At 54.7% G+C, this 13,058-nt stretch overlaps 1 protein-coding gene across 6 annotated transcripts in view; it reads left to right on the forward strand.

The window, feature by feature from the left end:
* The window catches only part of PRKAG2 (protein kinase AMP-activated non-catalytic subunit gamma 2), a 263,046-nt gene that overhangs the window by 161,587 nt on the left and 88,401 nt on the right, over positions 1-13,058 (forward strand). For all 6 annotated transcript variants that reach the window (XM_079151049.1, XM_079151047.1, XM_079151046.1 and 3 more), the window contains one exon: positions 7,917-8,131. In XM_079151049.1, coding sequence (XP_079007175.1) covers positions 7,917-8,131 — 215 coding nt within the window. The remainder of the gene's footprint in view (positions 1-7,916; positions 8,132-13,058) is intronic.

Below are 13,058 nucleotides of genomic sequence, written 5' to 3' on the forward strand. Positions count from 1 at the left end.
CTAGCCCCCTTGGAATTTACAGACAAGGCGCAGCTGCTGCTCAGGTGACCTCAGCACCTGCAACCTGTGCAGGTTGTGTCCCAGGGTGCTTGAGACCTGCCATTGGGGCAGAGCCTGGTTGTCATCCAAATCCCTCCCTACCCAGTGTGCCTGAGCCACACTCGCCACCACAGCTGGTGGGGCTAAGGATGCACTTTGTGACCTAGAACAACCTGCTGAGCAGCCCTGGAGCACCCTTATCTTGCCAACCTCAGCCCTCGGTGGGAATGCCCTGACATCTGACAGGAGGCAAGCACAGCATGTCGCTCAGGGACCCTGCAGGAAACAGCTGCAGCTGCCATCGCTGAGCCCATGGGCACATTCGAGGGCCCAATATCACCAGAGTCACTAATAGAACTTTGGAGAGGGCAGACAATAAGTACCATTATTTTAGTTTGTTATTAAAATGCACTGGGAGCTGGGCACAGTGGTGCATGACTATGATCCCAGCAGCTTGGGAGACTGAGGCAGGAGGATTGCAGGTTCAAAGCCAGCCTCAGCAACTTAGCAAGACCCTGTCTCAAAATAAAAAATAAAAAGGATTGGGGATGTAATTCAGTGGGTAAGCACCCCTGAATTCAATCCCCAGTACAAATAAAAAAGAAAAAAGGAAAAAGCAATTAAAACTGAGAACATTTAAAAATAGAAATGATTTGCCAATAATGATAATAAGATTATTACTCATTAAAATAAATACTGTATTTTTTAAGAGTGTAAAAGAGTCATGAAGCCAAAATGTTTGCCCTCCTCAACGGCCGTCTCCTTCCCCAGTATGCACCCCAGCTGGGGATATGGCAGGTAGAACAGCCTTGGTACTTCTGGGACGCAGCCATTAAAGCAGGTGATGGAGAAGTGATCTTGAAGAGTATCCCAGTGACTCAGTTGTGGGCTGAAGAGAGAGAATTAAGTGAAGTCCCAGGTCAGTGGACATCCTGTGTCATGGGCAGCCCTTCACTTGACTGGAGCGCCCAGGTCTGCTTGGCCTGAAGGTTGATGTGACATCATATCCTGGGCGAAGGATACTGAATGAGCTAACGTGTAGCACTTGGAACTGACCATTGTGAGCTGCAGCTTTCCAAATTTCTGAAACCATCAGTCTTTAAGTGATGGAAAGCCAGTGACTGACCTTGACCTGGCATTGACACGTCCCCCCCCCCCCAAAAAAAAGAAGGGCCTCTTAATAGCTTCTTGGTTGACACCGGCTTGGGTGGTGATTGCTATGCCCTGGACTGTCTAGAGGCCTCCAACATGCCAGAGGTTGGGTTGCCATTTATCATCACTCATAGCACATGGCAGAGGGACCACTGGTCTGAAGTTGGCTGGAGGTGAGTCCACATTGAACTTCAGGGTGTCCAACTCCTGCCCTAAGGAACAGCTAAGTGGACTCAGGTTTCTGCAACCAGGTTTTTCCCCCTCAGATGGCGTCTGCTGTTACTGGCCCCTAGGGGTACTGGAACATACTACACCACTCAGTGTTGTACGGTCATCGTTACCAAGAGCCCAAGGGCAACTCACATTTTCAAATATGGACCTGAGGTGCTGAGTGGAGCTAACTTGTCCAGGACCACGTTGCTCGCGAGTGAGCCCTGAGTGGAGCTCTGTGGGCTGCAGAGCTCAGTTCCTCCCCTTCCCTGGGCAGTCCTCACCCTGGATCGGAGTGCGGGCTCGGGGTGCATCTCTCCAGCTGGGTTCTGAAGGGACTTAGCTGTGGGCAGGATTTTCAGAGCCAATAGGAAGGAATGCCAAAGCTTAAACCCAGGGACATGAAAGAGCAGGAGTCCACACTACCCAGACCTGAAGTGTGAGGGACAGAGCTGTTACTGGACGCCCAGGCAGGTGGGTGGCAGGTGGGAAGGTGAGCTGCCAAAGCCAGGCTGGGGTGAGGGGCAGCATGGTAGGAGCGGGATGACCAGGCAGAAGGGCAGGGGGGGAAGCAAAAGGTGAAAGGTGAAAGCAGAGCGTTTCCTCCGTGAGCAGTGACATCCTCCTCAGACACGGCAAGCAGCCACCGTGCTGCCATACCACCTGGACCCCAACCCGTCACACCCCGGGACTGCTCTGTGTCCGGCAGCCGGAGCCCCTTCTGAACTGCAGCATAGTTCCTGGGCAGCGAGGACTGCGTCTTTCTGGCTGTGGCACTTTTGTCCAGCACCCCTCATGGCGCCGTCCCCTGGAAGCCTCCTGTCATCATCCCTTCAAACTGGGAGCACCAACCCCCTCATCTCTGCAATGAGTGGTCAGCGGGCTAAACCCCACATGGACACCCCCACCCAGAGGGCCTGAAGCTACTCTTCTGCGAGCCGTAGGAACAACAGCCAGTAACACGCAGTTGTCCTCCTTTCTGCTGTCCCAGCCCTGTGTGTGCCAGCAGTCTGCCGCAGCTCCGGCTCGTTCCATCCGCACAGGGAGGGGGCTGAGCACACGTGAGGCCCCCTGGGCTACCTGGCCTTTCCCCTCTAAGGCTGGGGATTGCTGAAGGGCCTGTGGCTGGCCACAGCGGCCGAGCCTGCGGCTTCTGAAACCCAGCCCCTGTCCCCCTGCAGGGCTGTCCGTCTGCAGGCTGGTATTTGCTTCTGTCCAGTGGCACCTCTGTCCTCCCTGCTCCTCCCCCTTCTCTCCAGACGCAGCTCCCGCCAGCTCGGCCAGCCAGGCCCTGTGAAGTCACCAGCTCATGGCTCCCCGGTGTCTGGAGCCACTTGCGTGTTGTTCTGTGCGGCTGCCAGGGGTAGTTTCTGCCACTCACTGGGCCTATTCACAGGGCTGGCGCTGCCGCTAGAATCAAAGCATTGTTCCGGCTCAGGCGGATGTGGCAGCCCTGAACAAAGTCCTCAAGCAGCAGAGGAGGGCTGCCTTCTCGGAAGAAGCCAGAGGGGACCCGCCTGTCCTGCTGCCACCCAGTCCTGCTGGGCCCTGAGGAAATCCACCTGTGCTGAGAGTGACACTGGGTGGAGGCCGGGCTCCTCCCATGTCTCTGTGAGCCTCCTGGCCTCCGGGCTGCTCTCACTCCGGCCCGGTGTGACGGCACTTGACGTCGGTGCCACTGCATTATGGTGCTGGCTCGGCCTTTGGTCGTGTTCTTGTGCCATTTTCTCCGATGGTAATGAAGGTGGGACTTGGTCCAGCTCACTTCTAAGGGATCCCTCTTCTGCACCTGCACCCAACTTGGCCCCGGGCCCTGCTGGAGAGCGGCTGATGTGCCCAGGAGACACACAGCTTACCACCAGTTGAGTTGACAGTGTCCCCCGCCAGGAAGGAATAAGTTGGTCTGGTTAAGTTGGGACGTGTGGCAGCATCACCCCTCTTTCCCCTTTTATTTATTAACCATGACCCCAATATTCAAAACAGAAAAAAAGCTTAGGAAGGTCCTTTCCTAAGACAGCGTCCCCCTACCGAAAAGATGGTGTCCACATGGATGAACGCCTCCTACTTGTTGATCTGTCTCTACCCTCCGGCCAACGTGGAGGAAGCCTGCCCTGCCTGCCATGGCCGCCCTGCACTAGAAGCGTGAGGGTCCCGAGCCCACTCTCTCCCCGCTGTGCCTGCTCCCTTCCAGAGCACTGGTACTGCCTCTCCAGCTCTTCTTCCGGTCGGCTTGTGGAGCCCCACTTTCTGGAAGAGGGGTTAACGCAGCTGAGACGTGACCTTATATCTTTGCGTTCTTTCTCTTGGCAATATCCCAGTTTAATTGTGGGAAGAAGAGTTTGGGATTTGGAGTCAGGACAGTGGAGTCCAGGTGTGGCCTCTGCTGCTTCCCTGCTAAGGACTAATTAACGAACATCTCTTGCCACCAGTTTCTCCATCAGCATAGTCGGGGGCTGGGGTACAGATGGAGCAAGAATGTGTGAGAGCGCTTGCCTGGTGCCACAGGGCTGTGCCCCTCCTGAAGGTATTTCAGTGACCTGGGATTCCAGAAGGTTCTTACCTGCCCCCCTAAACTCATCACGTATTCCTCATGCAAACGTGTCTGAGCCTCGTCCTGGGTCTGACATTTTACCTGTCCCTTCCCGTCACAAATTTCCCTTCCTCTTCTGCTAGTTTGGATCTGGAAGGTTCCCCGACAGCCCTCTGTTAAAGGCTTGGCTACAGCTTGGTGCTATGGGAAGGCAATGAGAACTTTAAGAGGGGGGCCCAGTGGGAGGCCTTCCATTCACTGGGGCTGTGCCTTCGAAGGGGATTGTGGGACCCCTGTCTCTTCCTCCTCCTCTCTTTTGTGTCTCTGCTTACACTCCTCCTATACCACAGGCCCAAAGCAGCAGCACCAACCCATCACAAACTGAATGCTTCAAACCCATGAGACCCTCACTAAGAGTCTTACTAAGTTGGTCATCTCAGGTATGGTCACAGGGATGGAAAGCTGACCAATGCTGACCCTTTTCTAGTCCAGAATGTCATTTTCCCCACAGGAGTCAGTGACTCTAGGAGCGGGCAGGGCAGAGGCAGGAAGGGGTGGGGGGCAGGGGAGCACCTTATGAACTTAGAAGACTCAGAGAGGAGCTCGTCCAGCCTTACCAGAAGCAGTGTCCACCCAGATGGAAAAGCCGTCTGTGCTCCTCATTCCAGGTGGACCAGCCAGGTTGTCTGTGATGTGCACCCCACCTCCAGCCCGCCTTCTCTCTTCCCCACTTAGGATCAGGTCAGGATCATCCCAGCACACACAGGACAAGATAGGAAGAGAGGCAGAGACCTTGGCTGTGCTTAGAGAGCCCTCGCAGAGGGCAGGCTGCCTGGTCACATTCTCTTCAAACTAGTTATGCTGGTCAAGGGACATTTTATACCCAAAGAACTAGCACATTCCCTCCAGTAGGAAAGTCCCTCTCAAGGTGGTAACTGGCTCCCTCCCTGAGAATGTCCCAAGGGGGATGTCTTCTCACAGACAGACGGACGGAGGGAGGACCCACCCTGAGACCGCAGTGAGCTGGTGGGAGCACGCAGAGCAGGAGGCAGGCATGCTCTTAAACGCAGGCGTCACAGGGAGACATTGGTGCCACCAGCCCCTCTGCTCAGTTGTAGAGCAGTGTCTAGAAAAGTCATTTCCAGAGTAGGTAACACAGACCCGTGATGTGCAGTGTGTGGACAGAAGGCATCCGACGAACGCCTTCCCTGCAGGTCGTTCCCTTCCCTGGAGACACCCAGAGCTTCTGGAGCCTTCCTAGGATGCCGCTGTTGGCATACGCAGACAGGCGGCATGTGGACCCTGATGAAATCCTTTCCCCTTCTACGAAACTACAGACAGCCTCAATCTCTATGGACAGCTCTTAGCACTCTGGGTTGCATGGGAAGGACAAGGAGGCTGGTCACGTTCCCATGGGACATCCGCTGCCGTGCAGAGGGGCCAAGATTTCCTGAACCTCTTCTCTCCAGGAGTACCTGGGTCTCCGGCTCTGCTTCTGAAAGCCCTGTGGTAATGCACAGCCCTGGCAAGGATGCAGAGAGGCTGCAGGATGCAGAGAAGCTCCCGGTTCAGATGGGCGCCTTCATGGTTCTGACAGGCTCATGTTCCCCCAGGCCTCTGGAAGTATCTGTATGGGCGTGGTTTGGGCCAGAAGGACTGAGCTGGGCCTGGGTAGATGGCAGCAGGAGGGAGGTTTGGACTGAGGATGGACAAGGTGCTTTCCATGGGGGCCACGTAGGACTTAGAGGTTCCTGGGGCCAGCCCTTCTCTGCACGTGACGATCCCAGGCCCTGAGCTGCTGCTGCAGGTCTCTGGGGTGAGTGTGGCACAGGTTTTGGTGGCCGTACGCCCTGACCCTTCCCATTCTGTTCTGCCCCACCACGTTCCACACAGCTGCCCACAGGGAGTGCCAAGGAAGGGACTATCTGTCCAGAGGAGGGGTCTAGTTGAGAGAGCGAGGATCAGAACTTTCCCGCTTGACTCTCACGAGGGAGCAGCCAGTTCTGCCAGACCATGAGGCTCAGGATGGTACCCTTTGCTGTCTCTGCAGGGCCTTTGAAGGACAGCCACTGCCCCCAGAGGTCTGAGGCCCCACTGGGCTTGCCCTGCAAACAAAGCAGCGCCAGAGCCTTCTTGCCCTGGCCTCCAGCAGAGCCCTCTGAAAGGCCCAGGTACCCCTGCCTTGGCCAAAGTCAACACTCCTCACAACTCTGTGGGCATCACGGGGGGGCACTGGTGCCCACAGCTGGGACCTGGCCCAAAGGAGGCCCAGGGCTGGATCCCTTCTGTAGCCCTCCTGCCACACCAGCCCCCCCAACACACACACACACACACACACAGAGCTGCCGTGCTGTAGCAGATCTTCCTGCTCTCCACCCTCCCCCTCCCCCCACCCCACCTCAGAACAGGGTCTGCAGGCTGCAGGGTGGGGTAGCTCCGTGGTAGACCACCTCCCCAGCATGGTGAGACCCTGCGTTCCCTCCCCAGTACCAAAGGGGGTGGGGACAGGACTCTTCTCTAGACCGTTGGGGAAGATCTTTTCTTTTTCAAGAGGGTTAGGGACCGTAGGTGTCTTCAGTGTTGGCATTGCTCCACATTATAGGGTTCCCTGGAAGGACACTCCTTTAAATAGGTCGCCTCCAAAGCTGCCTCTGGGAAGTGTGTCCCCAACTCAGGCGTGGAGAAGGAGGAACCCAAACCTTCCCCTCCTGCAGGGCAGCAGTTTTGCCAAAGCCCTTCCCTGCGCCAGGACAAGGGGTGCCGTGGGGGCCAAAGGGTGAGGGCAGGGACCCTGGCCCAAAGCCAGGAGCGGGCTTGCTGGGGAGGGGAGACCTACCGTATTGGTTGAAGTGTCTCGCAGTCATTGGCTGGCTGGGCACAGACAGGGCAGCAGGTTCAGGGAGGGTTTGGAGGGCGTGGAGCCTGGGGAGTGAGAGGCCCCTCTGGGGGAAGGGCAGATGGCACTGAGCAGGTGCACACGAGTCCGGGGCCGTGAGCAGGAGTGGCCCGGGAGACCTGGCGTGGGACTCAGTGGTCGACCCTTCCTTGTCTAGGCCACGAGTTTCAAGGGGGGGTCCTTGGACCAGGTCTGAGGACATCTTTGGCTTGGCTTGCATAATTCAAACTTTCCTTTAGAATTTTATGTACTTAACTATCAAACATGAGATTGGTCTGCAGAAACCCTATTTCTAAGTATGGTCACATCCCCGGGTACCAGGAATCAGGACTTCAGCGTATCTTTCTGGGGACACAGTTCAACCTGTAACAGTCGTCTTAGAGCATCATCAACGGGATGTGAGCAAGGTCGCCTGCCGTAGACCCGCCCGAGACGGCAGGGGCCCTGCTGAAGGGGACACGTTTACTCCTGGTAGCTTCATGCCCCAGCCTCCCTGCAGTCCCTGGTCATTCAGTTGCCTCCTCCCCACTCTCCCCCTCCCCTTCCTATCCACCTAGATCTTCGCTTTTCAAGGCCCCTTTCCAGCCACTTCTCTGCTGCACTGACGCAGCACTGTGCCCTCTCAGGTGGCCTTTCGCTGCACATCTCAGTGGGGCATACCTCCCGTGGTTCCTTGCAACCCTTGTCATGTGACATTTGCTGACATTGACCTTGGTCTCTACTGAACACACCGTGAGCTGTCTCAGTCACTCGGCCATGTCTCTCAGCTTGGGTTGGGTGAGGAGAGGAGAGCAGGTACCTGAGTGGAAGGAGAGAGCGCGGGGAAGCCTGCACCCAGATGATGTCAGACCGCAGGAGCCACCCCCACAAAAGTGGGCCACCCAAGCCCAGCATGGATGGCGAGGATATTTCTAGACCCACAATCCCAAGAGACTAGCAAAAGGTTTATCGATGCTCTTCCCTGATATCCAAATTTAATAATGCAGGGTTTTGTCGTTGGAGGGTCTTGGCACTTGGAAGTGGAAGTGCCCTGCTCTGTCCTCCTCCTGGGCCACACTTCTAATGGCCTCTGTTGTTTGCTCCCCGCAGCCTCCAGTGTCTCCTCTTCTCCATCGACACCCACCCAAGTGACCAAGCAGCACACGTTTCCCTTGGAGTCCTACAAGCAAGAGCCAGAGCGCTTGGAAAACCGCATCTATGCCTCCTCTTCTCCCCCGGACACTGGCCAGCGGTTCTGCCTGGCCTTTCAGAGTCCCTCCAAGCCCCCGTTGGCCTCCCCCACACACCATGCTCCTTCTAGAACTGTAAGTCTGGGCTCTTCTCCCAAGGGAGAGCTGTGGGTGTCAGGGAGGACGGGCCAGCGGCTTTCCCCACGCTGTCGATCTGGTTCAGCTAGCCAAGGCTGAGAACGTGCGTAGCTGGCATTTGTGACTTATTTTATCCAGTCCCAGGCTGAGGGGACCAGTGACAGTCCAGTAGGGAAGTGGAAATCTCAGGAAAGGGTAAATCTGCTCCATCAGAAATGTGGCCAGGAAGTTTTCTGTTCCTCCTAATTCTTAAAAATCACCCTTGAAAGCTGTTTTTGAATCAACCTTGAATGAGATACTAAAATGAAGTGTCAGAGGGAAAGCAAAAGAAGGAAAAGAAAAAAAAGTTGGGGGGACTATATTCTAGAGCCACACAATTTAAAGTCTGACACCATATGACTCAGGGCACCCTCTCGGAAAGGGAGCTTCTCAGCATGGAGTGGGTAAGGGTTGTCCTTGTGGCTTCAGAGAAGGAAGGGCACAGCATGTGGACGGAGGGAGTTGGCTTCCCTTCCACCTAAGCCGACCCAGACGCATCCCGAGTGCAGAGTCCCTGCCTGCTGCAGCCTGTGTAGCCCATGATAGACACCTGAGACCCACTGTCCTCCCTGTGCCCAGCAAGGATCTAAGAAGCACCAGCTGACGTCCACCTGTGTGGATGGAAGCAGCCATGGTGTGGGCTTCCCGGGGCTGCCTTAGCAAAGTACCGTCGTCTCTCCGCATCCACAGGGAGTTCGCAGACCCCCTGAAGACACCCAAATCCTCTGACGCTCAGGTCCCTCCTATGGAAAGGGTAGTGTCTACCCAGAGTCTATGCATGTCTGCCTGTTGATTAAGTCATCTCTAGATGACTCATCATCACCGATGCCACATAAATGCTATGCAAATAGTTGTCACGTTCTTTTGTTCAGGGAATAATGAAAGAGAAGTCTGTGCACATTCCGTACAATGCAATGTTTTTCAAATATCGTCAACCTATGGTTGGTGCACCTGTGGGCACAGAGAGACAGCCGTGTCACAAACTGGGTGACTTCAAACAGCAGAAATGTCTCAGAGTTCTGCAGGCCAGAAGTCCAGAATCAAGGTTACAGCTGGCACACTCCCCCTGCCCTTTAGGGAAGATCCTGGCCTCAGCAGCTGTGGCAGCCTAGTGTCCCTTGGCTTGTGGTGGCGTCTTTACAGCCCCTACCTGCGTCTTCCCAGGGCCACCTTCCCTGTGTGTCTGCTTGTGTCCACCTTTTCTCATCTTATGAGGACACCAGTCCTGTTGGTTTAGGGCCCAGCCTAATGACGTCATCTCAACCCAATTCCATCTGCAAAGACCTTATTTCCAAATAAGGTCACAGCACAGGTACTGGGGGTTACAACGTCAACACACCTTAGCAGACACAATGCAACCCGAAACCATTGTTATTTTTGGGGAAAGACGTGTTTTCCCAGCAGGAATGTCCCATCACTATTCTTCTTGTTCATTCAACTGCAACTTTATGAAATGCGTGCTCAGCAGAGTGTTCATTTGCACGGCATCGTTCCTGCCTTTCAGAGCTCACACTCTCACTGGTAGCAGAAGAGAGCTCAGGTGGGCCGGCTCAGAGCGGGAAGGGATGGGTGGAGATGCCAGCAGAGCCCCAGCCCACTGTAGGAGGGAGAAGCAGGTGGAGCAGACACCTAGGCCTGAGCGCCTGGGTGAGGGTTTTGAATGAGGGGACAGCCTTCTCCAGAGAGCCTCAGCCCAAGGCCCCCTAGGGGTCCTCCGTCTGGCGCTGTCCATGGTCTCTGCAGCCCAAGTGTGGCCCAGTCTCTCTCTGGCAATGATGGGGAAGGAAGAGGTCACCCGGGGTACAAGTACCTCGCTGAGGAGGGCGGGTGCTGGTGGAGACGGGGAGCTGGCTGGAATCTCAGCGCTAAGCTAGGGGCCTGGAAGGAGGGGGAGAAAAGAATGGAGAAGAGCGGATGTCCTGGGCATGTGGCAGGCACTAGTTACAGAGATGACAGAACAGAAGAAACTCCAAAAGCCCCAGGGCTGGAGGGCTTAGTGGCTACTGTCACCAGAGCCCACCTGGTGAGGCTGCCTGGCAGGAGATGGTGCCAGGGAGGAACCAAAGTCACTGGCCAGAGATGCCTTTTGAGGCAGAAGGACAGGAATCCTGGCATTTCCCCTCCTCCTCCCTTCCAGTACTGGGCCAGACATGCCCAGAAGCCAGAAGGCAAGGAAGCTGGGACAGGCAGACTTTGCAGTTCAGAGCAGAGCAGGACCAGGACCCCAGAGGGCCAGGGCGGAAATGACCAGTACGGAGGGAAAGAGGCCCAGGAGACGGGCTCACCTCACGGACCAGGGGTGACAGATAGAACAGAACAACCTCTTTTGGGAAGAGACACTGACTGGAGAAGCCTGGTCTCGTGAATGAAGGAGATGGATGCAGGCTGTTCCCGATTCCAGGGGGTTTGGTGGTGGCAGCTTTGTGCTAGGGACCAGCCCAGAGGCTTTCCCAGTTTAAAAAGGGTCCAGGGAGCACTATTGGTTTGCTGCTGGTTTTATCCCCAAGGGTATGGCAGAACTGTAAGGTCTGCATTTTTATAACTTAACTGTGTGTTTCACACAAGTTAAGCCCTTGATCAAGGCTGACAAGTGCAAGTCCTTCCCAGCTGGCTCTGTCTTTGACTGTCTCAGACTCGGTGTCAGTGTAGAGCATGTCTCTGTCCCCAGCACACAGCTGACAGCAGGGTGGGAATTCAGCCCTCCAAGTGCCATGATGGGTAAATACAACTGCACACATGGAGTACTAACAGGCCCTAAAAAGGAAGGAACTTGGACAATGGGCTGATACCAACAAGCCCTGAGGACCCTCCACAGAGGGGACAAATGCAGCAGGATCCCCTGCCCTAGAGACAGAGCAGCAGGATGGCCAGGGGTGGTAAGGGTAGGAGGGAGAAGCTGTTGTTTCCTGGGGACAGGTTTTCCATTCGGGAAGGTGAAACAGGTCTGGAGATGGACAGCGTGATGGTGTCATGACAGTGTGAACATGCTCAGTGCGGCCGAACCATGCACTTAAACATGAATCATTGGTCAAGTTTATGTGTATTTTACCACAATAAAAGAGGAAGGAGGCCCATCCTGTCAAGGCCCTGGTGTTTATGTACTTTGAGAGTCAGAAAATTAGGGTGATCGTCTAAGGCTCCCCACTTGCACTTTGAAATTATACATTTTAAGAATTGGAAGAGGATGTCCGCACTGACCATCAGACATCAGATGGGCCCTGGATTCCCACCAGTACCTGCTGTGGCCCAAGGCCCCCCAGGGGTCCTCCACCTGCTGCTGTCCGTGGCCTCTGCAGCCCAAGTGTGGCCTGGGTCCCTCTCTGCTTTCTACAGCTGTGGTGGTGGGGTGGGTGGAAGTTTCAAGTTCATATAAAATGTATTCTTTGATAATTGGATTTCAAAGGATGCCTTTAATTTCTGTGCTAAATTCCTTAGGAGCTTGACTGATTTTGTTAATTTTGCTACCAGCATAATCTTCGTGGAGAGATGTGAGTTGCTTAAGGATTTCTGAAGGCCTAAAAATAATTCGGCATAATTTATCTCTGCCTTTGAGGATAAAAAGACACTTTCTGTAAACATTGACCATGAAGATCATTTTTCTAAAATCGTTTCCCATGAGTCTTGTTCTAAAGTTGGAAAGGGGGTGGGGCAATTAGTCTTCAGTAGACAGCACTCGCTTGATTACTTCTGTGTTCAGCAAACACTTAGCAAAACAACGGCTGTGTGCCGGGAACACTGCTGGCATGGGCGACAGGGTGACAAACGTGAGCATGGGACAGGAACAAGGTTTGGTTAACAGCACACATATGGTGCGTGGGGCAGGGGTTTCAGCAAGTGTCCACCAGCTGAACAAAGGAAGGAGCTCTGTCTGCCTGGGGGCACAGACAGGTAGCTTTACAACAGAGCATGCTAGAGCCTGTCCAGTTATTATGGGGAGGTGCCCCACCCCACCTTGGTACAAGGAAGAACAATCCCAGAGGAAGTCGTCTTTTTTTTTTTTCCTGCCGGGAAGAGCAGTAGTCAGGTTTGCCTTTTAGGGTGGTTCACTCTGGCTGGGTGTGGAAATTAGGTTGGACATGGATAGAAGAGGGGCTCAAATGAGATGCAGCGGGAAGTTGTCAAGGCCTGTGGCAGCAGAAGGTGGAAAGAGATGGAACGGTGTTAAAACAGAAGGAGCTATTAAGGAGGTAGCGTTGAATTTGGAATGTAGTTATTGGTTCATTCAAGGGGAAAGAGAAGAACCAAAGATGATCCCAAAAGCTGTGCCCTAGGAAACCAGATGGAGGGGAGGTCCATTTTCAAGGCTGGAGAACAGAGGCAGAAGAGGGTGGGCCTGCCTGCGAGCCGGAGTGGAGTGTGTGTGCAGAGGTGTGCGTGCAGGGGTGTGTCTGGGTGGTGGTGGTACAGTAAGGAGCCTGCAGCACAGTCGCTGCAGCATGAGTGTTCAAAGGGCAACTGGACACGGGAGCGCGGAGCTAGAAACAAAGAACTGAAAGTCACCTGAATGTGAATGATAACTGACGCCATGAGGTGGATGAAACAGGCTGGAGAAGAGAGCCAGAAGAACGTGGGCTTCGAAGGGACAGACAAGAGCATTCCAGATTGCCTGGAAAGAACTGAAGAACAGGTGGGCACAGGACTGCGGAAGCCAAAGGAAGGCGTGTCAGTTTCATGCGTTTGCAGGGAGTGACTGGTGACAACACACTGCAGGCGGTATGCGGAGCATAAGGACTGAGGTCACTGTGACCTCAGCAGGAGGACTTTGCTGACCACTGCAGGTCAAGAGTGGAAGCCAAGCCAGGCACGGTGGCACACGCCTGTAATCCCAGCTGCTTGGGAGGCTGAGGCAGGAGGGTTGAAAGTTCAAAGCCAGCCTCAGCAACGG

The sequence above is a fragment of the Sciurus vulgaris genome, assembly GCF_902686455.1.
Source record: "Sciurus vulgaris genome assembly, chromosome: 8".
Lineage (NCBI taxonomy): Eukaryota > Metazoa > Chordata > Mammalia > Rodentia > Sciuridae > Sciurus > Sciurus vulgaris.